This window comes from Ranitomeya variabilis, chromosome 3 (assembly GCF_051348905.1).
Source record: "Ranitomeya variabilis isolate aRanVar5 chromosome 3, aRanVar5.hap1, whole genome shotgun sequence".
Taxonomy (NCBI): Eukaryota; Metazoa; Chordata; class Amphibia; order Anura; family Dendrobatidae; genus Ranitomeya; species Ranitomeya variabilis.
The window spans coordinates 160545123-160570739 of record NC_135234.1 but is presented as its reverse complement, the minus strand read 5'-3'; the positions used below and the strand labels follow the sequence as shown (position 1 = coordinate 160570739).

The following is a 25617-nucleotide window of genomic DNA, read 5'->3' as shown; positions in this document are numbered from 1 at the left end:
AGTTGTTGCTCAATTTGTCCTGAGTACGCTGATACCCCATATGTTGGGGTAAACCCGTTTGGGCGCACGGGAGAGCTCGGAAGGGAAAGAGCACCGTTTTACTTATTCAACGCAGAATTGGCTGGAATTGAGATCGGACGCCATGTCGCGTTTGGAGAGCCCTGATGTGCCAAAACAGTGGAAACCCCAATTCTAACTGAAACCCTAACCCCAACACACCCCTAACCCTAATCCCAATCACACCCCTAACCTCAATTCCAACACACCCCTAACCCTAATCCCAACCATAACCCTACCACACCCCTAACCCTAATCCCAACCATAAATGTAATCCAAACCCTAACCCTAGCCCCAACCCTAACCCTAGCCCTAATGGGAAAATGGAAATAAATACATATTTTTTTTGTTTTTCCCTAACTAAGGGGGTGATGAAGTTTGCTTTACTTTTATAGCGGGTTTTTTAGAGGATTTTTATGACTGGCAGCTGTCACACACTAAAAGACGCTTTTTATTGCAAAAAATAATTTTTTGCGTTACCACATTTTGAGAGCTATAATTTTTCCATATTTTGGTCCACAAAGTGATGTGAGGTCTTGTTTTTTGCGGGACGAATAAACGTTTTCATTGGTAACATTTTCGGGCACGTGACATTTCTTGATCGCTTTTTATTCTGATTTTTGTGAGGCAGAATGACCAAAAAACAGCTATTCATGAATTTCTTTGGGGGGGGGGGGGGGGGCGTTTATACCGCTCCGCGTTTGGTAAAATGGATAAAGCAGTTTTATTCTTCGGGTCAGTACGATTACAGAGATACCTCATTTATATCATTTTTTATGTTTTGGCGCTTTTATACGGCAAAAACTATTTTATAGAAAAAATAATTATTTTTGCATTGCTTAATTCTGAGGACTATAACTTTTTTATTTTTTCACTGATGACGCTATATGGTGGTTCGTTTTTTGCGGGGTAAGATTATGTTTTCAGCGGTACCATGGTTATTTATATCCGTCTTTTTGATAGCGTGATATTCCACTTTTTGTTCGGCGGTATGATAAAGCGTTTTTTGCCTCGTTTTTTTAAATTATTTTACGGTGTTCACTGAAGAGGTTAACTAGTGGGACAGTTTTACAGGTCGGGTCGTTATGGACGCCGCGATACTAAATATGGGTACTTTTATTGTTTGCTTTTTTTAATTTAGATGAAGGAATGTATTTATTGGAAATATATATATATATATATATATATATATATATATATATATATATATATATATATATATATATTTTTTTTTTTTAATTTATTTAGGATTTTTTTGGGGGTTGCACATGGAAATATTTTTTTTTTACTTTTTTACTTTACCCCAGGGGGGGACATCACAGTAAAGTGACAGATTGCTGATCTGATACTTTGCTGTGCACTATGTCAGATCAGCGATCTGACGTGCACATCAGGGAGGCTTCCCGGCTCCTGCTCTGAACAGGCGCTGGTAAGCCACCTCCCTGCAGGACCCGGATGCAGCCCCGTGGACATTTTGGATCCGGGCCTGCAGGGAGGAAGAGGTAAGAGACCCTCTGAGCAACGCGATCACAGAGTGTTTGCTGAAAAACACTGACCTGAGTGGGTGGACCCACAGTACTATATGGACTGTTTGTTTTCACTTTGTGCTGGAGAAGGCCATCTTCATAATGTACTGTATTTTTCGGACTATAAGACGCACCATACCATAAGACGCACCCCAAATTTTCAGAAGGAAAATAGGGAAATAAACATTGTGTCAAATGGGGGTCCATCTTACAGTCCGAATTCAGCTTACTGGGGGGGATCGGCAGCGGCAGAGCGTGGTCACAGGGGGTGTTCGGTGGTCCGACAATGACTCCCATCCCAGGCTGGTGCAGCAGGTGCGGTGGCCTCCAGGAAATCCTATCCCAGGCTGGTGCGGCTGATGTGGGCAGATGAGGCTGGTGTGGGCAGGTGCAGGCAGGTGATGCTGGTGTGGGCAGGTGCAGGCAGGTGACGCAGTGGTGCTTTGTGGTGCAGGGGGTTCCGCCGGCATTTTGTGAATGTCCGGAGACCCCGCACTTCCAATGCTATGATGCGGTGGCGAATGCTCAGATTGAGATCTCAGTGCAATAATAGGTGCATTTTTTAGAAGTTTATAATAGTTATAGGTTTTAAAGGGATTTATGTACACCAGTTCACTAATCCACCCTTTGGTGAATTTATTTTAGATGCTCTACTGCTTTTTACAGTACCATCAAAAGCTATGAGATTTCAGAAATCTCAGGCACACACATTGCTTTTTTTCCTGACTGAATTGGAAAACTGTGGCTTTTTTGAACATTTTTAATTTTGAAAACTGCAGCATGTCACTTCTTTCAGCGTTTTTTCTCATCCATTGAAAGCAATGAGTGCAAAAAGCAGCAAAAACAACAACATTGTTTTTAATGAAAAAAGCAGGTACAGCAGGATGTGAAACCCATTTATTTTTGTCATTTTTCTCAAGTTTAAACCATGATGCCTTGGTCTCCTCACATGAGAATGGCAGAATGAAATTAGTGATGTGTAAAACTAACATTGCCTGACCAATATGTGAAACTGAACAATGCGTGACCAACTCAATGGCCCTGACAAATGTGTGAAAGTGAACAGTGTCTGCCCTACGAAATGCACTGCCAATGTCTTATGTTAACTATTCCAGACCAATTCAACTTACTGTATTTTTCGGACTATAAGACGCACCGGACCATAAGACACACCCCAAATTTTCAGAAGGAGAATAGGGGAAAAAACTTAATCCGTCAAATGGGGGTCCATCTAACAGTCCTGAATTCAGCTTACCCTGGGGGGGGGGATCGGCAGCGCTGGTGAAGAAGAGTCACTGGGGAGGGTGTTTGGTGGTTCAGCGATGATATGACCCACACCGGTGTGGCAGGTTCGGCTGTGCTCAGTGGTGCGGGGGGGCTCCGCCGACATTTTGTGAAAGCCCGGAGCCCCCACACTTTCATTGCCTCAACGCTGTGGCCTCCAGGAAAATGGCTGCCGGAGGCGGAGCATGTGCAGATTGAGATCTCGGGAGACAAGATCTCGGTGCCGAGATCTCAATCTGTGCATTGCATTTATGCAATGTAAGCCCCTTCTGCCTGAATTTCTGGAACGGACCTTGTATTCTGTTCCAGCAAATGGTTGAACCTTTAGTTATTTTAACCACTTAATATGTGCAATCAGGTCATACTCCAAAAAACTAATAGGGATGACAGAAAAAGGCAGCTACAGAGAAACATGAAATCACAGAGAACATCCAAACAAATGCAAGAAGATGCACTGTCACAAGCTGCTGACAACAAACAGTTAACTACAACACACAGATAATCCTCATATCAAAATACTATTTTTTTGTTTTGTTTTTATAAAAACAACATTAAAATCTGATTTCTGAATCAGTACATGATAACATACCCTAGGGATATGAATCTAGAAATGATGTGCACAGATGGATCCACAGCATGGATCATCTCTGTACAACGACCGAGTAACACAATCTAGAGGAAGCCTAATGCACTCGAAGACAAAAGTGAGAGACTGTATGAAAGGAACTGTACTGATCAATACGACAGACTCAGATTTCCTAAATGGAAGCAATTTAATGCTGAATTCTGACAATACAAAATATATACATTTTTTTTTTATTAAAGGGGTTGTCCCACGAAAAAAGTAAATTTGAAACAATAGATTTTGTAGTAATAAGTTCACAATTGGATGTGCTAAAATAAATGTTCCTGTGCTGAGATAATCTTATACATGTTCCCCTGCTGTGCACTGTGTAATGGCCGTGTCTGACCATGCAGGAACATGGTCTGATCATAGCACATCTCCTGGGCAGGGGGGAAGCAAGAGAGTATACAGACAGGACAGCAGGGGGTCACTGCTGATTCTTTCTGTGAGGTAAAACATGTTTAAAAACAGGAAAGGAAATGTCTTATTTATTGCCTGTTTTATTTTAGGAGGGAATGGAAAAAGACCCCGATTTTCTGTCATCGTTTCCTGCATACTATATACAGCTTGTTACCTATTCTAAAAACATTTTACGTTTCAGTACTTTACACAATAAAAACATTTATAAAAAATAAAAAATTGTGCTGCTGCATACTGAGAGCTTTGAACCCCCAAGTGTTTCACTACAGTTTATAACGCAGAGCCGTGAAATTAAAAATTCTTTTTTTTTTTTCACAAAAATGATTTTTTAGCCCCCAGTTTTGTATTTTCACAAGGGTATCAGGATAAATTGGACCCCAAAAGTTGTTGTCCAATTTGTCCTGAGTACGCTGATACCCCATATGTGGGGGGGAACCACTGTTTGGGCGCATGACAGAGCTCGGAAGGGAAGGAGCGCCATTTGGAATGCAGACTTAAATGGATTGGTCTGCAGGCGTCACGTTGCATTTGCAGAGCCCCTGATGTACCCAAACAGTACAAACCCCCCACAAGTGACCCCATATCGGAAACTAGACCCCCCAAGGAACTTATCTAGATGTGTTGTGAGAACTTTGAACCCCCAAGTGTCTCACTACAGTTTACAACGCAGAGCCGTGAAAATAAAAAAATCCTTTTTTTCCCACAAAACTTATTTTTTGGCCCCCAGTTTTGTATTTTCCCAAGGGTAGCAGGAGAAATTGGACCCAAACAGATGATGTCCAATTTGTCCTGAGTACGCTGATACCCCATATGTTGGGGTAAACCCCTGTTTGGGCGCACGGGAGAGCTCTGAAGGGAAGGAGCACTGTTTTCCTTTTTCAACGCAGAATTGGCTGGAATTCAGATCGGATGCCATGTCCCGTTTGGAGAGCCCCTGATGTGCCTAAACAGTGGAAACCCCCCAATTATAACTGAAACCCTAATCCAAACACACCCCTTACCCTAATCCCAACAGTAACCCTAACCACTCCTCTAACCCAGACACACCCAACCCTATTCCCAACCGTAAATGTAATCCAAACCCTAACCCTATCTTTAGCCCCAACCCTAACTGTAGCCCCAACCCTAGCCCCAACCCTAGCCCTAACCCTAGCCCTAACCCTAGCAATAACCCTAGCCCTATCACTAGCCCTATCACTAGCCCTAACACTAGCCGTAACACTAGCCCTAGCCCTAACCCTAGCCCTAACCCTAGCCCCAACCCTAGCCCTAACCCTAGCCCTAACCCTAACCCTAGCCCCAACCCTAGCCCTAACCCTAGCCCCAACCCTAGCCCTGACCCTAGCCCTAACCCCAACCCTAGCCCTAACCCTTGCCCTAACCCTAACCCTAGCCCTAACTCTAGTCCTAACTCTAGCCCTAACCCTAACCCTAACCCTAATGGGAAAATGGAAATAAATACATTTAATTTTTTTATTTTTCCCTAACTAAGGGGGTGATGAAGGGGGGTTTGATTTACTTTTATAGCGGGTTTTTTAGCAGATTTTTATGATTGGCAGCCGTCACACACTGAAAGACGCTTTTCATTGCAAAAAATATTTTTTGCGTTACCACATTTTGAGAGCTGTAATTTTTCCATATTTGAGTCCACAGAGTCATGTGAGATCTTGTTTTTTGCGGGACGAGTTGACGTTTTTATTGGTAACATTTTCGGACACGTGACATTTTTTGATCGCTTTTTATTCCGATTTTTGTGAGGCAGAGTGATCAAAAACCAGCTATTCATGAATTTCTTTTGGGGGAGGCGTTTATACCGTTCCGCGTTTGGTAAAATTGATAAAGCAGTTTTATTCGTCGGGTCAGTACGATTACAGCGATATCTCATTTATATCATTTTTTTATGTTTTGGTGCTTTTATACGATAAAAACTATTTTATAGAAAAAATAATTATTTTGGTATCGCTTTATTCTCAGGACTATAACTTTTTTATTTTTTTGCTGATGATGCTGTTCAGCGGTACCATGGTTATTTATATCATTCTTTTTGATCGCGTGTTATTCCACTTTTTGTTCGGCGGTATGATAATAAAGCGTTGTTTTTTGCCTCGTTTTTTTTTATCTTACGGTGTTTACTGAAGGGGTTAACTAGTGTGGCAGTTTTATAGGTTGGGTCGTTACGGACGCGGCGATACTAAATATGTGTACTTTTATTGTTTTTTTTATTTTATTTAGCTAAAGAAATGTATTTATGGGAATAATATATAAATTTTTTTTTCTTTATTTAGGATATTTTTTTTATTTTTTTTTTACACACATGTGGGAATTTTTTTTTAACTTTTTTACTTTGTCCCAGGGGGGGACATTACAGATCATTGATCTGACAGTGTGCACAGCACTCTGTCAGATCGACGATCTGCTGTGCAGGGCTGCAGGCTTACCAGCGCCTGCTCTGAGCAGGCACTCGGTAAGCCACCTCCCTCCCTGCAGGACCCGGATGCCGCGGCCATCTTGGATCCGGGACCTGCGGCGAGGAGGGAGGTAGGAGACCCTCGGAGCAGCGCGATCACATCGCGTTGCTCCGGGGGTCTCAGGGAAGTCCCCTCCCTGCGCGATGCTTCCCTATACCGCCGGTACACCGCGATCATGTTTGATCGCGGTGTGCCGGGGGTTAATGTGCCGGGGGCGGTCCGTGACCGCTCCTGGCACATAGTGCCGGATGTCAGCTGCGATATGCAGCTGACACCCGGCCGCGATCGGCTTCGCTCCCCCCGTGAGCGCGGCCGATCGCGTATGACGTACTATCCCGTCGGTGGTCATACGGGCCCACCCCACCTCGACGGGATAGTACGTCAGATGTCAGAAAGGGGTTAAAAACGCCAGCTCGGCACGCAAAAAATAAGCCCTCATATGGCCATATTGACGGAAAAATAAAAAAGTTATGGCTCTGGGAAGGAGGGGAGCGAAAAACGAAAACAAAAAAACGGAAAAAGCTCCGGGGGTGAAGGGGTTAACATAACATCATTCACTCTATCATATAGTGTACTGGAAAACAGAAAAAAAAAATTCCAACTGCTTTGAAATTGCAAAAATGTGCAATTCCACACTTGTTTATTGGATGTTCACTATAGTCTTTTATTTTTATTTAAGCAGAAACTCTGAAATAAAAAAAAATTGTCTCTGTTTTCCAGAGACCCATAACGATTTCACTTTTCGGGATAAGGAGCTGTGTGAGGGCTTATTTTTTGCTCCCTAAGCTGACGTTTTTACCGATACCATTCTGGGATAAATATGATATTTGGATGGCCTTTTATTGCAATGTTGCGGAGGCCAAAAAAAACGGAATTCTGGTGTTTTGATTTTTTTGTTACGTTGTTTACCTATTGGATTAATATATTTTATATTTCAATAGACAGGACTTTTCGAAAGCAGCGATACGAAGTATGTGTATTTTTCTTTTTAACGGACAAAAGGAGGGTGAACATTTGAGGGTTTTTTTTATTTTTTATTTTCATTTTCCAGTCATGGTCTGGCTTTCACAAGTGGATTGTAATGACAGGCATGGGGGTCTTCAGCAGATCCCTGACTGTCATGACAATCCATTGGTGCACCAAAGTTCCGTCATGGGAGCGCCACTCCCCTGCCAATGTATAGATTGACACCGAGATTTAACAAGTTAACAGACCATGGGAGGAGCTCCAATCTAGAGGTGGGTGCTAAAGGTGCATGATAGCTGATTAAATCAGCCATCATGTGCGGGGTGTTGTATAATAATATAGATTAATGTCCATAGACAGGTGCAGATATATAGAAAAAAACATGTACATACCAAGATACAAAAGGGGACCACGCCAACTCCAGCCCACCCCAAAGCGCGTTTCGGTATAATCCTTCCTCAGTGCGCCCCCTGAGGAAGGATTATACCGAAACGCGCGTTGGGGTGGGCTAGAGTTGGCGTGGTCCCTTTTGTATCTTGGTATGTACACGTTTTTTTCTATATATCTGCACCTGTCTATGGACATTAATCTATATTATTATACAACATCTTGTATTTTCTCTATGTCCTTGACAGTGAGTTACTGTTATTTATGTGTGCTTATCTTGTTATCCCACACTTTGAGTGGGGCTGCTAATGTGATTACTGTTTGGGGATCATTGTCAACTACCTAGGTTTCATGAGGTTATGTTTACGTCTCCTACCCTGCAACTTGTATCCATGTTTTGGTATTGGTTTAAATAAAATATATATATTGTTTGGACTTGTACACTAATTTTTCTTGAGTGGTTTCGCTTTTATAGCAGTAGTGTGTCCTACACATCATCCATATAGAGGTTGGTCGTACTATATAACTATGGTAATATGAATGTACAGTTGTGTACCAGCCGTCTGTGTATGCCTATTTTTGCTTTTTTATCATGTGCGGGGAAAGAGACAAGTATGGCGCACCTTGCCCACATCAACTGCAGGGACAGGACATATGACGTAAATGTACGTCATATATCGTGATGGGATTAAATTAATGTACAGGTGTACTAATACTCTCTGTAGCCTATGAAAATATACATACACGATGTGTCAGCACGATGCAATTAATGAATACATTAACCCTACTATAGCCGTAAAGGTTAGAAACACAAGGTACTTAGGGAGTGTTTTTAAACAAACAGTGTGCAGGCCCTGATTTTTATTTTGTAGTATACATCGGTACATTGGGGTCTGTGGGGGGTGGCCCCCTCCAGGGCTCAGCACCCGTATCTACACATCTTTCCCATACAAGCTTTTACTTGTGTGCCTGGTTTTCTTTCGCTGCCCCATTCTGGTGAGGCCTGGTTTGGCACATGGAGAAGTAGGACATTAGTGGTAGGGACCATCCATACTCAGGTATAAAGGTTTTAACGTTTACAGCTATAGTGGAGTTCATGGATTTATTAATCGCAGTATGCGGACGCATCAAGCATGTATATGATTAGACATACTGTATATGTCATTGGTCGTCAACAGGTTAAAGAAAATCGACAGCATGGAGAAAGAGACAGCTATTCTATCTAGTAAAAATATGGCAGCCGAACAGTCAATAGCAATAAAAGGATATGAAAGACTTGTTAAAGAGGTTGTCCGGCATCTCTTGCCTCCTGAGGTCTGCCGGGCTGCGTGCCATCCAATCATGGCAGACATGCTGCACCTGTCCTACTTATTAGACTCGTGTATGTGACCCACAAGGTATGTGTAGATGCATCATCATCATCCGCAGCGCTCACCATCTGATACAAAGGTGAGAGGTGTCGTCTTTGAAGGGAATCTGTCACCAGGTGATTGCTACACCATCTGAGAGCAGAATGATGTAGGGGCAGAGACCCTGATTCCAGTGATATGTCACTTACAGGGCTGCTTGCTGTCATCGCTAAAATCATGGTCACAGTCTCTACATCATGCTGCTCGGATTAGGTAACAAACACCTGGTGACAGATTCCCTTTAGGGTGGATACTGCTGAAATAACAGGCATGAAGACACACTATAACACACTACTAGACGAGACTACTTACCGACTGAATGGTGAACTGTAAAAAGTTCTTACAAAGAGTGGGAGAAAACTGATTGGTGAAATTCTCTTCCCCTAATCCAAGTTTTCCATATCGTCCATCACCGAAGGTATAAAGAAGGCCTTTATCTACAGCACAAAACATATAAACAAGTTAGAATTAGCAAAAAACAAAGACAACGGACATCCTTATAGCCAGGATACATGTACAATTCATGTACCAACAGAAGATTGGCAACAACAGTCACAATGGCCTCCGCTCCACATTTCCAGCTCCCTGGGCCATCATAAAAGAAAACCGCATTCACCTTAAATTCAGCCAATCAGCTCGGGCATTGCACAGTGCATGCACTGCTTGTCTAGTAGCGCCTCTCTACAGAACTGTGTGGAACTACATGTCCCATACTATTTTTTCCTGTGCCAGGATGAGCCGTTTCATTCGACACATTAAGGGAGAGCGAGTACATTTTATTTTCTGGCACGCTGTATAGAATGTACAAGATCCTGTCCTCTAAATAGAAAGTCATTCACAGCCTCCGCAGTCCTTTCTGACTTTAGACGTGGCACATTCGCGCCAAATTACAGTTAAAGACCTGGACGGGGTTTTTGAAAACAACATCCAAATAAAGAATCAACATTTTGTAAGGAAAATGGTGCTTGCCGGTCACTGTTTGAAGCCAATGACGACTTTTCCATTGACATTGGTCATTCAAGAACCAATATGGCTGCGGCTAATTGGTGACTTTGGCAGTGACACAGGTCATGTGGCCAAAAATTGCTGTATGTCGCTGCTGCATCGAAACATAAGGCAAGTGAATAGAGAGAATAATGTAACGTGACAGCAATAAGAGAGTTGGAAAAATCCAGCTGCTTCCAACACTTTGTAAATGACTTGTGGTGGTATCTGGCGGGCTGGAAAGTGTCCCATTCATTATAATTATAGAGCGAATTTTGGCACCGATGTCACAGCCAAAGTTGCAATGTAACACCAGCCTTGTTATTATGGCTTATACTCTTATATCGGAGCCGATCTGCAGCCCTCAGCACCGGCTGCTGCACACTAAACAAAGCTGTGCTGTCCATCTCCGGGGTTACTGACAGCTGACTGGTGGGAGTGCCGGGTGTTAGATCCACACCGATCCAATACTGATGACCAATCCATATGATAGGATCAACAACATTACATGCTGGAGTAACAAGAGACTGATGAAGCCGTCATCATACACCTCTCCCTCAACACCTGCACTAAGTATAACTCAGCTTTCCGGGGTGGCGGAACATGCACAGATTACAACTATGTCATTTTTTATTTCTCAACTAACGTTCTGACAGATTTCCTATACAGAGATTGGCTACTACTAGAAAACCCCAGATCAGCCATCTCAGGGAGCTGTACAAAGTGTAAAAAATAGAATAGTCCCCTCCCGGAGCAGCGCAGCTCTCACCCCCGTCTCCACGGCCAGTCTCAGTCCACTGGGCTGCGAGCAGAGGGGCAGGCTGGGCCGAAAGATACTGAAGGTTTGTTTTTTCATTTCTTGCACCGCTCAAGGGTAATTAATAAAGAGCTGTCCAGTAGTGACCAATGTCTTAGAGAGTAACTCCATTTTTGGATTTTTTTTATATGTTGAAGACCCTCTAAAATCAGTGTAGTCCGGACCTGCACAGTATTAAAGGGCCTACAACATAAAGTTATACTGCTTCGATGATTTTTCCAGTGTAAGTTTTGCCGAAGTCAGTTCCTCTGTATTTTCAACAAGCGAATTAGGGGAATCCTTTGATTCAGCCAAGCCTTAAGTATACGGCACAGTCGTTGGGACTCTGCGTGCCACTGTACAGTGCATTGTCAGGAGGCATGGAAATGGTATTACGAAAGATGACTGAGCGGGATTGATGGCATATTGCTGGTTAGTGGGACCCCTATTAATCGTGAGAATTGAAGGAGCTGTGTCCACTTCAGAGTTTTCTGGTGCACATGGAGGCTCCCAGCTACTCGCTTCCTTGTGGCTCTATTCTAGTAGTGCTCCAGATTAAACATATTCCCTACTTGTCCAGCAATGTGCCATCACATACTGAGAAGAGACTAGCCCTTTAAATACAGCATGCAGTCAGCTACGGATTTTAGCACCGGCTGAATGTCACATAACAGTAGACCACACCGGTTGGGCTGTATATTTGCAGCTTTAGAGAGTATCTAATGCGCCAGCTTTTGAGTTTTTCTCTTGCCTTTTGCAGAAGACTGCAGTAAGACAGTACAGATTATGCTAAACCACTGCGCGTTTGCCAGATCTGGGTAACGTCACACTACCAGCACATGTGCATGTACATAGTAAAGAGCGTTCCACTACAGATAAACACAAAGAGTAGAATTGTCGCACACAAGCAGAAGCCGTGTCTGCGCTTTGGGGCTTACCGACCTGTAATCACTGCAGTGTGGTTTTCTCCACAGGCAACATATCGAATCTTCTGCTGCTTCAAAGTGTCTATTACCTTGGGGGAATTTGTTTCAAAGATATCAGTGCCTTGTCCGAGTTGTCCAAACTGACCAAGACCGAATGTATGCACCTCTTTATCTGAAAGGAAAACAATAAGTAGGAGACAGATTTAGAGATGTTTCTGCAGGATCAGACTACACAGTTTGTTTATAGTCTGTTACCATAGAAACATATAGTTGTGAATTGGAGCTGTAGAAAAAAATACACTGTGTTTAGCTAAGGCTATCTGGACATGTTGCTGATTTTTGGCCCAAAAAGCGCACTGAACCTTCAAAAAAAATTATTGTAACAGAGGACCTTCCCATTAATACGCGTGCACCATTGTATGTCAGCAGTAAGTCGACACTGGATGATCAATGTAATAGGTTTGATAAAATCACAGTTTTAACCGCAGAAGATTATCATTAGAGAACTAGTACATGGGCAGAAAGCTGTCAGAGATGTGGGCGGAAGGAGTTACGCAGAGATCTGCAGCGCAGAAAATAGTAATGCTATCAAAATAAGAGCAAGCAGCCCAGTAAGTGACACATCACTGGAATCAGGGTCTCTGCCCCTACATTATGCTGCTCTCAGATGGGCTAGCAACAACCTGGTGACAGATTCCCTTTAAATATTTTTTTAAATATATTTATATATTTATTATATATTTATAGTATATTGCTTACTCATTAAATCCTCAGCTACAAACATATACTGTAAGTGTAATGTAACCTACAAGGTAACTGAAAGCGCCCTCTACTGACTATTAAATGAGTTGCACGTAGAATTTTCAGAGCTACAGATAAATGACAAAATAATAGCTAAATGTATTTTCTCACCCCAGGCAATTTTGTACGTTACTGAATGAGCCATAAAAGTATTAAATACGGAGGTCTGACTGCTAGGACAATAATCAGGGCTCTTACTTTCCATTAAAGTAAATGAAAGGTGCAGAAAAAACGAAGTAATCTGGATCGAATATCAAGCCAATATGCCATAATAGTAGTGGGAAGTCCTTTAGAACCAGATTTAACTGATAAGAGACATGGATGGAGGAGAATCCTTAACGTCATTTACCTTCTATATCGTTGGGGTTTAGCATCATATAATATTACTCATTAAGAGAAGAAATAATATATGTAAGATGCTTCACATCACATAGGCATAATAAATAATAGAAATAATCAGTGACAAACCTGTCACTGCGACCGTGTGTCCTCCACCGCAGGAAACCATCTTGACTTTTCGGGATATGCCAGGGACGCGTTGAGGCTTTTTGTGATTTTCTAGCTTCTCAGCAGGCAGGCCAAGCTTTCCATTTTCAGGTTCCCCAAAGGTATATAGTTCACCGTCTTCTACAAAACAGAAGGTTTAGACATTCAGGTTATACACATGCCTATACATAATATTAAAGGAAACCTGTCATATGAAAAAACAATATTGACCTGCAGATATTGGGTTAATCTGCAGTTCAGTAGATGCCTGGCACCTGCACTGAGAGTCCCACTGCCAGGAGGAAATTAACTTTATTCCTCCCGGCTGTCTTCGGCTTTCAGTCATGGAGACATGGCTTCAGTCACTGCTCAGTGCACAGTGAGCGGCGTCTGTAACCGCGCTCCCAGCACTGTCTGACAGCAGGCTATGCACTGAGCTGTGACTGCAGCCGCCGGCCCACGCCTGTGACTGAAAGCCTGAGGTTGCGGAAGGATAAAGTTTATTTCCTCCCTGGCAGCGGGACTCACAGTGCGTGTGCCGGGAAGCTGCAGAACGCTATTAGTCTGCCGAATAACCCTATATCTACAGGTTAATAGCGTTTTTTACATGATAGTTTCCCTTTAAGGTAAGACTCTAGGGCTCCTGACAATGCTAAATTAAATTCCCACAGGACACAGTAATATGGATCTGTGATATACTAATAGAGCGCGAATTATAGATGCAGAAAAAAACAGACAAACAATATCCTAGAGAAAAAAAAAGAATTAGTTACCGTCTCGTTAACAAAGAAATGTCATTTTACTAAGCACAAAGTTTAAAGGGGTTTTACGGAGGTCGATCATGCGCACTGCCTCTCTATTCATTGTAATAGGCAATCTCCAGCTATCCCTGCAGAATGAATGGAGCAGTAGTTTGTTTGATTGAGCTCTACTCCACTCAGCAGGGGTTCTTCAAAGCCCTGGTTCTCAGCATCGATGGGGGTCACTGAGGTCATACCCCCACAATCGGAAAATTATCCCCTTTCCCATAAAATGGGGATGACTTTTAAAATTGAGAACACCCCTTTAATATGAGAAGTATACACCCATTTTGACATAGATTTTCAAAGTAAGTACACCAGTCTCATCCCATCTAAGATATCTATTTAACAATTAATCTAATATGAATCATGAAATCTTGTGAAAGATCCCTTTTAACTATAATAAGGGACAATCTAGTTTCCTTATGGTGTTTATTTTATTGGAACATAGTTTGACTTACGTGTTACAAAAGCCGAATGGTAATAGCCACAGGAAATCCAAGAAATAGGCTTCCCAGTATCTATCTGGTGCGGAGTGCAGATGTTTTTCTCATTACCAAGTCCCAGTTGACCTTCTGAATTTTCGCCCCACATGTAAAGTTTACCCTCCGCTGAAATGAGACAGATATATTGCTGTTTTAATATTTGTTATTAATCATCAAATTCTCAGTGTGCTGGAGGAACCGAAAACATCTTATGTTATTACCAGTATGACAAGCGGGTTCATTGTACAGGAGACTAGAAGGAGACGGAGATTGCCGTTCATTTCACCTTCTACTTATGATAAGTGTGTACAATAATGTGGAGCCCGCACTTATCACATTATACTGTCTGCTCAAAAACTAACACTGAGGCTATGTGCACACGTTGAGGATTTTTCGCGTTTTTTCGGCCGTTTTCCCCGATAAAAACGCATAAAAAACACATACAAATGCATCCTATCATTTAGAATGCATTCCACAATTTTTGTGCACATGATGCGTTTTTTTCTGCGAAAAAAACGCATCGCGGTAAAAAAAGCAGCATGTTCATTAATTTTGCGGATTTTTCGTGTTTTTCCTGCTATTTAATGCATTGGGAAAGCTCTGGAAAAAAACGCGCAAAAAAACGAGCAAAAAGCGCGAAAAAAAAAACACATGCGGATTTCTGGCAGAAATGTCTGGTTTTTGTCAGGAAATTTCTGCAAGAAATCCTGAACGTGTGCACATACCCTTATAGTAATCAGGAAAAATGTTCCTTACTGCTTTGTTTTACATACTGTAAAATCACAGGAAAAGAAGATTTATGGTACATTATTTTTATTTGTATCTTAATCTTATCTTGCCCCAGACATAAAGCCCCCATACAAATTGGACTAATGTCGTCCGAAACTGCAGATATCAATGGTTTGGCTGATAGTCTTATAACAGGGCCACAGACAATTAATTGTCGAGAGACTTACAGGAGTTTTCCCACGAACAAAAGTTCAATTTAATCAACAGATCTTGGAATAATAATAATTTCCAAAATTGGATGTATTTACATAAAATGTTCCTGTGCTGAAAGGACAGAATGGGTTCACGGCGGATTCTTTCTGTGAGGTAAAACATTTCCCTGCCTGTTTTTAAACAATGTTTTACTTCAAAGAACGAGTCAGCTGTGATCCCATGCTGTCCTGTCTGTACACTCTCTTGCTTCCCCCACTGCACATGAGTTGTGCTATGATCAGACCATGTTCCTGCACGGTCAGACACGGCCATTACACAGTACACAGCAGTGGCACATTTATAAGATTATCTCAGCACAGGAACATTGTATTTCCACACATCCAGTTGTATACATTATTATTATTATTCCAAGATCTATTGATTAAAATGAACTTTTGTTGGTGGGAAAACTCCTTTAAGAATCCAACATGTCTGATTTCGTATTGCCGATCCTTTTGTTCCCCGAGATAAGCTGTGACCAGACATGTCTGGCAGCAGCTCTCTCATAGACAACACAGGAGCACTTGGCCGAACGGGCATCCCAGTGTATCGGAGAACCGGCACAGATGGCCACCAAACAATGGTTTGCCTGAGAGCCATCAAATGTGTATGGCGGGCTTAACCCGATACTTCCGCAATCCCTGGTCCCTCCTGTTCTGTCTCTCGGTCCTTTGCATCTTCCTGGAAAAAAAATGGAAGGCGCATGCTAAGTGTGCCGCCGAGATCTGCCGGCCAGTACTTGGCAACAATAGGGAATTTTTCCTATTGGTTCCTTTTGATCACTGTGATAGTCCCTAGTAGGTTTTTGGAGTGAGGGAGGAAATCGGAGTACCCAGAAGAAACCCACGCAAACAGGGAGAGAACAAAGGTCATGAATGTTTAACAGATTTGAGTCTCGACTTTGGGATCTGCACCTATCTCCAGAGAGGACGCCCGCCATCCGACTGGTGCAGCTGTGACACTTACTTTCCTGTATTCAGTACTCCTGCAGCAGCAGAGATGGAACCCGAAACTATAGGTCACTTATGGTCTATCCTATAGAAATGCCATTAATCTCAATCATGAGTCAACTTCTTTAAGAATCCAGTTATTTTTTTACTACCATTGCAAAAACTATAACAATCATACTGATTTTCAAGCTGCCCATTACAGCGGGTGCCAGCTGTAGTCCCTGTGGGCCCGCTGAGATAGTGGCGAGAGGTAAAGCCCAGGTGGACGGAAATGTAGTCATGAACGATAATTTGAACCCACACAAGATTTATATGATAACACTTCACTAGACGGAAGTCAGACTGTTGTCCTGAAAATCTCAGGAGAAAGATCGGCAAATCCCCCGAGGGGGGAATATCGACATGTGGCTATGTCACACTGCAGAAGGTTATAAAAGAAATAGAAATCCGCGGCTGCCCCAAAGATCAGAGATTATGATGGTATCTCCTACCCGTGAGGACTGCAGATGTATTGGATCCAGCCGACAGCTGTTTGATCTTGCACTGCCCGTTAAAGAAGGGGATTTCATGAAAGCTTGATCTTTCCGTGGTGTCACCGAGTCCCAGCTGCCCTTCACTATTCCAGCCTGAAGACAAAACCTTTCCTTGTGCTACAAAAGACCAAACATAGAAGCGGACATTGTTATTTCCTCCAGACAGATACTGGTTACTGGACTGCACAGGATTTCTGCTCCTCGTCACACTGTACAGAGACCTCCAGACACGGCAGAATCACTCAGCAGTCCGGAGGTACAGCAGAGACTAACAAGGCCATGCTCAAGAAGCTTCAGGATGTGAGCCTTCAAAGATCTGAGCTTGTTGTCAGCTAGTTCTACATCACTAGCGGCCATTACTGCAGGATGACGCTCGTGCAGATATCCTTTATGCCTCTGCTAACACACATATGTGGAGTCACAATTGGCTATACCACTGAAATCTGTCACAAGTTTTTGGACAAGTAACATTTTGCCATAATGTTTGAGTTTTGAATGTTTCTGAGCTTTCAAAGAGCAAACAAAAAAGTTGGTGGAGTTTTGTGGAATAGGATAAAGACTCCGCCTTAGCAGGAAGATTAAAGGGTTATTTCCCCCTAAAATCCATGTTATCCACTATACACTGGATAGGCGATATCTTGCTGATCACTAGGGGTCGGACCCCAGTGCTGCCAAGATCGAGGCTCTATAACACTGGGAACGGGGCTCTGCATCCTGGATGGAGCAGAGGTGTGCACGCTGAGCCTCTGCTCCATCTATTGTCTATGGGACTGCTGGAAATTGCTCAGCATTGCCCTCAGCAGTCCCACAGAAAATAAGTGGAGCGAAGGCCATGCAATGTAGAATAAATTATGATATAAATTTATGCTTTATCAAAGCACATTTGCCTTTCTGTAACAAGGACAGGCAAGGTGTATTTCCATCTCAGCTACTGGCCATGGCTGAGATGACAATATCTGTGCATATCTACCCACCACAGGCAAGTTGGGTGATGGAAAAGGCCAAGAAGACTTTGCCATGAGGTTTCTGTAACACCCGCAAAAGTAAAAGAGATAAGGAGATGGGAAATTATAAATTACCATATAAAACATTTGTTGCATTTTATCACTGGACTATGGACTAAGACCAACTATGAAACACTGGTTTAAGTGATTTCTCCCCTAGTCAGTGTTCGCTCAATATCTCAAATGTAAAGACTGCGGTATAAAATCAAGGTTGGAATTGAATGTTATGTGTAGAACCTCATCATCATTAAGACTATTGGGAATCACTATAAACGTTTGTACCTTCACATGTCCATGCCAATGCTGCGGACTAAGGGGCAGCCTGAAGGATCCAGAGGGAACATGGCAGTAGGAGAGATCAATAATGGGAACCGGACAGGAGAATTCCTCCGCTCTAAGCACGGATAGGATGAATCAGACGCTGACGGTGTTATTGTAGCAGTGTATGTTTTATTCTAAAGTTCTCTGGTGTTTCAGAGAATACACGCCTTGAAAAGCCTATTAAAGTGATTAAATAAATCGCATTAAAGTTACAAAATGTTTGCAAAATTGAGCAAAAACTTGGCGATTTGGGGAGTTTTCAAATTATTTATTTAGCTCCGCCAAAATGGGTGAAGTCGGGGTAGAATGGGAGAGTGATGCCACAGCTCGTAATTCATGACAAGCTGTAGCACACCTTACGCCAGAAATCTTACTCCGGTCCCTGACTGAAGTAAGATTTATGGCAAGGTGCATGGAGGCACAAGCCACTTCTGAGACGCTCCTTATTCACTAAGAGAAGTGTGCTTCTTAATCAGGAGCATAGGACTCACACACGCCCTATCATCAAGACTGGCATTGTTCACGTTGGTCTTGATGAATTGGGGCCATTGTCCCCGGCCAGCTTTTCGGACTAGGCTTTCCCTAAAGCCAAGCAGCGTTTCAGACTAAAACATACTCCGCAGCAATAAAATGTCCAATTCAAGCTATCGATTGTCCGTGCAGCGTGAATATGGGGTCCGGTTCACATCATGCAGAACAATATCTATATTTAATTAAAAAAAATTACCTGTGGAAACCAAAGTGTGATTTCTTCCACACGCAGCAAGCTTTATTTTTTCAGATTTTAACGCTGTAAAACACAATAGCATAATATGTTCATTTTGTAGAAGAGACAGTAACGAATTTACATCTCTGGACTCAACCAAGTACTGTAACACCTTTGTGCCCAGATTTTAAAGGGAACCTGCAGGTAGATTTCTGCTGCCTGTTGTACAGTCAGCATGGATCCGAGACCGGCTCTGTTACTGCAGCCATGCCTGTGTCATACAGACTTTAAGATGGCAGCCGGTAAGGATGTGAGTAGGATTACTAGTCATGGAGGCAAGTCCCGCTGGCTTCTTACAACCCCGTGTACAGGGATTTTCTGTTTGTTGGGTAATCCTTGCATGTGTTGCGGCTGTCGAACAGCTACGAGACATGCAGGCGTAGGGTCTCAGACATAGTATTCGAGCACGCTGAAGACACTCGGTTAGCACACGAGCATGCTCAGATAACACCTTATCCCAGAATGTTCGCTCATCACTATTTACAATGTAAACTGTATACATTATGATATAGACCTCTTAGACTTGATGAGGCTGGTGTACTTACTTCAGAAATCCATGTCAAAATGGCTGAATAAGCCTGATATTTTATAAGTGAGAAAGCTGATAAATGCGTTTATCTCAGCCCACCCAGCCTGACAGCTGCAGCTTGTACTCAGCAATGGGAGGGAGGAGGGACCCTGAGGAACTGTCAATCAGCCATTGTGAGTGATATTACAGTAAGGGCTTGATCACACAAGTGTATAATGGTCCTGTGCACTGTCCGTATGCAAAAAGACTATAAACTGAATACTAACCAATGCAAGTCAATGTGGTAGTTTATGTGAATGCTTTTACAGTAGAACCGATGGTCCGCATGTAAAGAAAAAAAAAAATAAATAAATCTCAGCACAAGCTACTTTGATCCATATTTCGGATATTATAAGTCAATGAGTGCACAAAAAACGGGTCACATATGGGTTACCATTCATATGTTCACTGATACACTTCACTTATTAACAAAGGAAACTGCATTTGGTCTTTTATTATTTATTAAATTATTAAAAATCGGACACCATATGGATGGCACTCGGCTGTAAAAACGGAATATACAGATGAAAAATTTACTGTTTTATTTTTTTTTTAAACTGAAAAGTGGACAATTTTGTAGGCGCTCGTGTGAACCCGGCCTGAGTACACCAGCCTCATCAGGTAAATGTTGTCTGCAGCTTGTGTCGTGCTCTCTCCTGACATAGCATTTGCTTTAAAGGGAAACATTCAGTCTGTAAACAACCAAGCGAGTTATGGAGCATATTGCAATAGGTTTTAGTACTCAACTCAATAGGCCAGGAAAGCAATCAGACAACTTTCCCTGAACAAAAGTAATTAAGGAATAGCATCAATATAATAATCATATAAATGTATACGAATGGCTCTCCTTTAAAATCTGTTTGAAGAATCACCATTCAAGACATACACAGCATAAAATGTAGGAATTGCAATCAGTGGAGAGGTAATGCAGGAAACGCGGCTGCCGGAGGTCCGGGACGGAAAGAGAATTCTGTGATGGCAGGAATCACCAGTTAGATTTCTTCCCTGACACAGGAGTGAGATGTTCCCTGCTGCCGGCTATAATCATTTCAGGAAGCTTAGAAGGATTCAACGTACGCGAGTCTGTTCCTTAGTATGAATGACAAGCTGGAGCGCAGCTCTGGAGATCTGCCATTGAAGGCACCATCTACAAACAGGAGGACGGACAGACGGATGACATTGGTATATATGCAGTTTGTCACTGCAGTATCCTAATATTATCACAGTCAGATAACTGTAATAATGAAGGTAAGCTGGGCAGCACAAAAGAAGAATACCCCCACGATATTCACCCACAGCTCTGCTACATTAATACACACTCACACACAATACATACCCATACATACACAGAGCTCTAACATATCAATACATACAAAGCTCTGCTTAATCAATAGACACACATATGTACATCTCTGCTACATCAACACAAACACATATACACACTGATCTCTTACATCAAAACACACACAACTCTGCTACATTAATACACATATCTGATACATCAATACAAACACAAAGCTATATTAAATCAACAAACATACACACACACAACTCTGCTACATTAATACACACCCATACTCACGCAGTTCTGCTACGTTAATACACACACAATACATACACATAGGTCTGATATATCAATACACACACAGCTCTGCTACATTAATACACACTCATGCACACACACACTCAAACACACACACACACACACACACACTCATACACCCACAGCACTGCTACAATAATACACACACACACACACAATACACACTCACACATACAGTGCCTACAAGTAGTATTCAACCCCCTGCAGATTTAGCAGGTTTACACATTTGGAATTAACTTGGCATTGTGACATTTGGACTGTAGATCAGCCTGGAAGTGTGAAATGCACTGCAGCAAAAAAGAATGTTATTTCTTTGTTTATTTTTTTTTTTTAAATTGGGAAAAGTTTTTTCAGAGGGTCATTTATTATTCAACCCCTCAACCCACCAGAATTCTGTTTGGTTCCCCTAAAGTATTAAGAAGTAGTTCAGGCACAAAGATTAATTATCTCTTTTTCCAGCCTTTTCTGACTATTTAAGACCCTCCCCAAACTTGTGAACAGCACTCAAACATGGTCAACATGGGAAAGACAAAGGAGCATTCCAAGGCCATCAGAGACAAGATCGTGGAGGGTCACAAGGCTGGCAAGGGGTACAAAACCCTTTCCAAGGAGTTGGGCCTACCTGTCTCCACTGTTGGGAGCATCATCCGGAAGTGGAAGGCTTATGGAACTACTGTTAGCCTTCATGGCCTGGACAGCCTTTGAAAGTTTCCTCCCGTGCCGAGGCCAGGCTTGTCCGAAGAGTCAAGGCTAACCCAAGGACAACAAGGAAGGAGCTCCGGGAAGATCTCATGGCAGTGGGGACATTGGTTTCAGTCAATACCATAAGTAACGTACTCCACCGCAATGGTCTCCGTTCCAGACGAGCCCGTAAGGTACCTTTACTTTCAAAGCGTCATGTCAAGGCTCGTCTACAGTTTGCTCATGATCACTTGGAGGACTCTGAGACTGACTGGTTCAAGGTTCTCTGGTCTGATGAGACCAAGATCGAGATCTTTGGTGCCAACTACACACGTGACGTTTGGAGACTGGATGGCACTGCATACGACCCCAAGAATACCATCCCTACAGTCAAGCATGGTGGTGGCAGCATCATGCTGTGGGGCTGTTTCTCAGCCAAGGGGCCTGGCCATCTGGTCCGCATCCATGGGAAGATGGATAGCACGGCCTACCTGGAGATTTTGGCCAAGAACCTCCGCTCCTCCATCAAGGATCTTAAGATGGGTCGTCATTTCATCTTCCAACAAGACAACGACCCAAAGCACACAGCCAAGAAAACCAAGGCCTGGTTCAAGAGGCAAAAAATCAAGGTGTTGCAGTGGCCTAGTCAGTCTCCTGACCTTAACCCAATTGAAAACTTGTGGAAGGAGCTCAAAATTAAAGTCCACATGAGACACCCAAAGAACCTAGATAACTTGGAGAAGATCTGCATGGAGGAGTGGGCCAAGATAACTCCAGAGACCTGTGCCGGCCTGATCAGGTCTTATAAAAGTCGATTATTAGCTGTAATTGCAAACAAAGGTTATTCCACAAAATATTAAACCTAGGGGTTGAATAATAATTGACCCACACTTTTATGTTTAAAATTTATAAAAATTTAACTGAGCAACAAAACTTTTTGGTTTGTAAGATTTATGCATCTGTTAATAAATCCTGCTCTTGTTTGAAGTTTGAAGGCTCTAACTTATTTGCATCTTATTAAACCTGCTAAATCTGCAGGGGGTTGAATACTACTTGTAGGCACTGTACACATAGGTCTGATATATCAATACACACAAAGCTCTGCTACATTAATACATACTCACACAGCTCTGCTACATTAATACACACTCACACACACACTCATACATACACATAGGTCCGATATATCAATACACACAAAGCTCTGCTACATTAATACACACTCACACAGCTCTGCTACATTAATACACACTCACACACACAATACACACTCATACATACACATAGGTCCGATATATCAATACACACAAAGCTCTGCTACATTAATACACTCACACAGCTCTGCTACATTAATACACACACACACTACACACACATACATACACATAGGTCTGATATATTAATACACACACAGCTCTGCTACATCAATACACACCCACACACAATACATACATATAGCTCTAACAAATCAATACATACAAAGCTCTGCTTAATCAATAGGCATACAGATATATACCGGTACCTCCGCTACATCAACACAAACACATATACACACTGATCTCTTACATCAAAATACACACATCTCTGCTACATTAATACACATCTCTGATACATCAATACAATCACACAGCTACCATATGTTAAATCAATAATAGTGATGAGCGAATATACTCGTTACTCGAAATTTCTCGAGCACGCTCGGGGGTCCTCCAAGTATTTTTTAGTGCTCGGAGATTTAGTTTTCCTCACCCTCAGCTGAATGATTTACGTCTCTTAGCCAGCATAAGTACATGTGGGGGTTGCCTGGTTGCTAGGGAATCCCCACATGTACTTATGCTGGCTAAGAGACGTAAATCATTCAGCTGAGGTGAGGAAAACTAAATCTCCGAGCACTAAAAAATACTCGGAGGACCCCCGAGCATGCTCAGGAAATCTCGAGTAACGAGTATATTCGCTCATCACTAATCAATAAACATACATGCACAACTCTGCAACATTAATACAAACACATACACAGACAGCTCTGCTATATAAATTCACATAACTTTCCTGAATAAACACACACACATTGCTCTGCTACAGTAATACGAACACACACAGCTCTGCTACATCAATACATACCCACACACATTACCTCCTCTTCCCTTTTCTTCACTCACAAGACCAGAGACTGACACGTGACCCAAAAATTCGGGCAAGACATTTGGCCTTTAAAAAGACTGAGCCGTTTACAAAGGGCTTTTCGTCTCTTTCCTCTACCTTTATATTCAGCTGCATCTATGACCTTAGGAAACAGACACAGCTGATGTTCGGACATACCCACGACTTTACTAAACAGTGGGACAGCTCCTCAAATATCGGGACAGAGCCACTGGATCCAGAATTGTTGGCTGGTATGCATACTGAGCAGCTTGATGACGTTTTGATAAAATTCACAGTTTTATCAGCTGAAAGCTATCACTGGAGGACTAGTAAATCTGCTATCATCAGGGTCAGTCTGGCCAAGTTTTGCATCGGCCCATTTTCCTTTTTATCATTTTTTAAGTGTAAAATATATACAGATTTTTTCCTAAAATACAAAGGAAATGTGTCATCTTTAACTTTAGGACTTTTAGAAATCATTTCATCTTCAACTTGCTTGACTGTTCACAATAACAGTAATTTTGAGCAGGGGTGCCCAAACTTTTACATGCCACTGCATGTTTTTATGTAGAGTTGAGTTTGAAACCACAGACAATATTGTAAAGTAAGAATGCATAGATGGAGCAGAAATAAGTGCGTTCTGCAGTCCTCACTCTACAACCAATCGCTAAAAGAAAAAGCTCTAATCCCCCTCATGTCTGATTATCCGCTTGAGCAGCGGACCACTAAACCGTGTGCTCATACAAGATACTATGAGGGCATATGCCTGATAGAGAATCATCAGTGGAAATCTCCAGTTCTCGGGAAGGTCTTCGCTGCAGACTTTACCCCTTAACCTGTTCAATTTATTTTTTTTTCTTTCATTTTTATAATAATATAAATAATAATTTTTATTTATATAGTGCCAACATATTCCGCAGCGCTTTACAACTTATAGAGGGGACTTGTACAGACAATAGACATTACAGCATAACAGAAATCACAGTTCAAAACAGATACCAGGAGGAATGAGGGCCCTGCTCGCAAGCTTACAAACTATGAGGAAAAGGGGAGACACGAGAGGTGGATGGTAACAATTGCTTTAGTTATTTGGACCAGCCATAGTGTAAGGCTCGGGTGTTCATGTAAAGCTGCATGAACCAGTTCACTACCTAAGTATGTAACAGTACAGACACAGAGTGCTATTAACTGCATAAAGTGTATGAGAACATGATACCAGGAACCTGATTATGGTTTTTTTTTTTTTGAATGGGCCACACAGGGATAGTTAGGTTAATGCATTGAGGCGGTAGGCCAGTCTGAACAAATGAGTTTTTAGGGCACGCTTAAAACTGTGGGGATTGGGGATTAATCGTATTAACCTAGGTAGTGCATTCCAAAGAATCGGCGCAGCACGTGTAAAGTCTTGGAGACGGGAGTGGGAGGTTCTGATTGTTGAGGATGCTAACCTGAGGTCATTAGCGGAGCGGAGGGCACGGGTAGGGTGGTAGACTGAGACCAGAGAGGAGATGTAGGGTGGTGCTGAGCCATGGAGTGCTTTGTGGATGAGGGTAGTAGTTTTGTACTGGATTCTGGAGTGGATGGGTAGACAGTGTAATGACTGGCACAAGGTAGAGGCATCGGTGTAACGGTTGGTGAGGAATATGAT

At 42.4% G+C, this 25617-nt stretch overlaps 1 protein-coding gene across 2 annotated transcripts in view; it reads right to left on the bottom strand.

The window, feature by feature from the left end:
• Positions 1 to 25617, bottom strand: part of RPGR (retinitis pigmentosa GTPase regulator) — a 66800-nt gene that overhangs the window by 27543 nt on the left and 13640 nt on the right. For both annotated transcript variants that reach the window (XM_077294769.1, XM_077294767.1), the window contains exons 4-9: positions 18937 to 18999; positions 16843 to 17001; positions 14397 to 14546; positions 13118 to 13276; positions 11865 to 12020; positions 9455 to 9579 (exon numbers count right to left, since the gene is read on the bottom strand). In XM_077294769.1, the coding sequence (XP_077150884.1) occupies positions 9455 to 9579; positions 11865 to 12020; positions 13118 to 13276; positions 14397 to 14546; positions 16843 to 17001; positions 18937 to 18999 (812 nt within the window). The remainder of the gene's footprint in view (positions 1 to 9454; positions 9580 to 11864; positions 12021 to 13117; positions 13277 to 14396; positions 14547 to 16842; positions 17002 to 18936; positions 19000 to 25617) is intronic.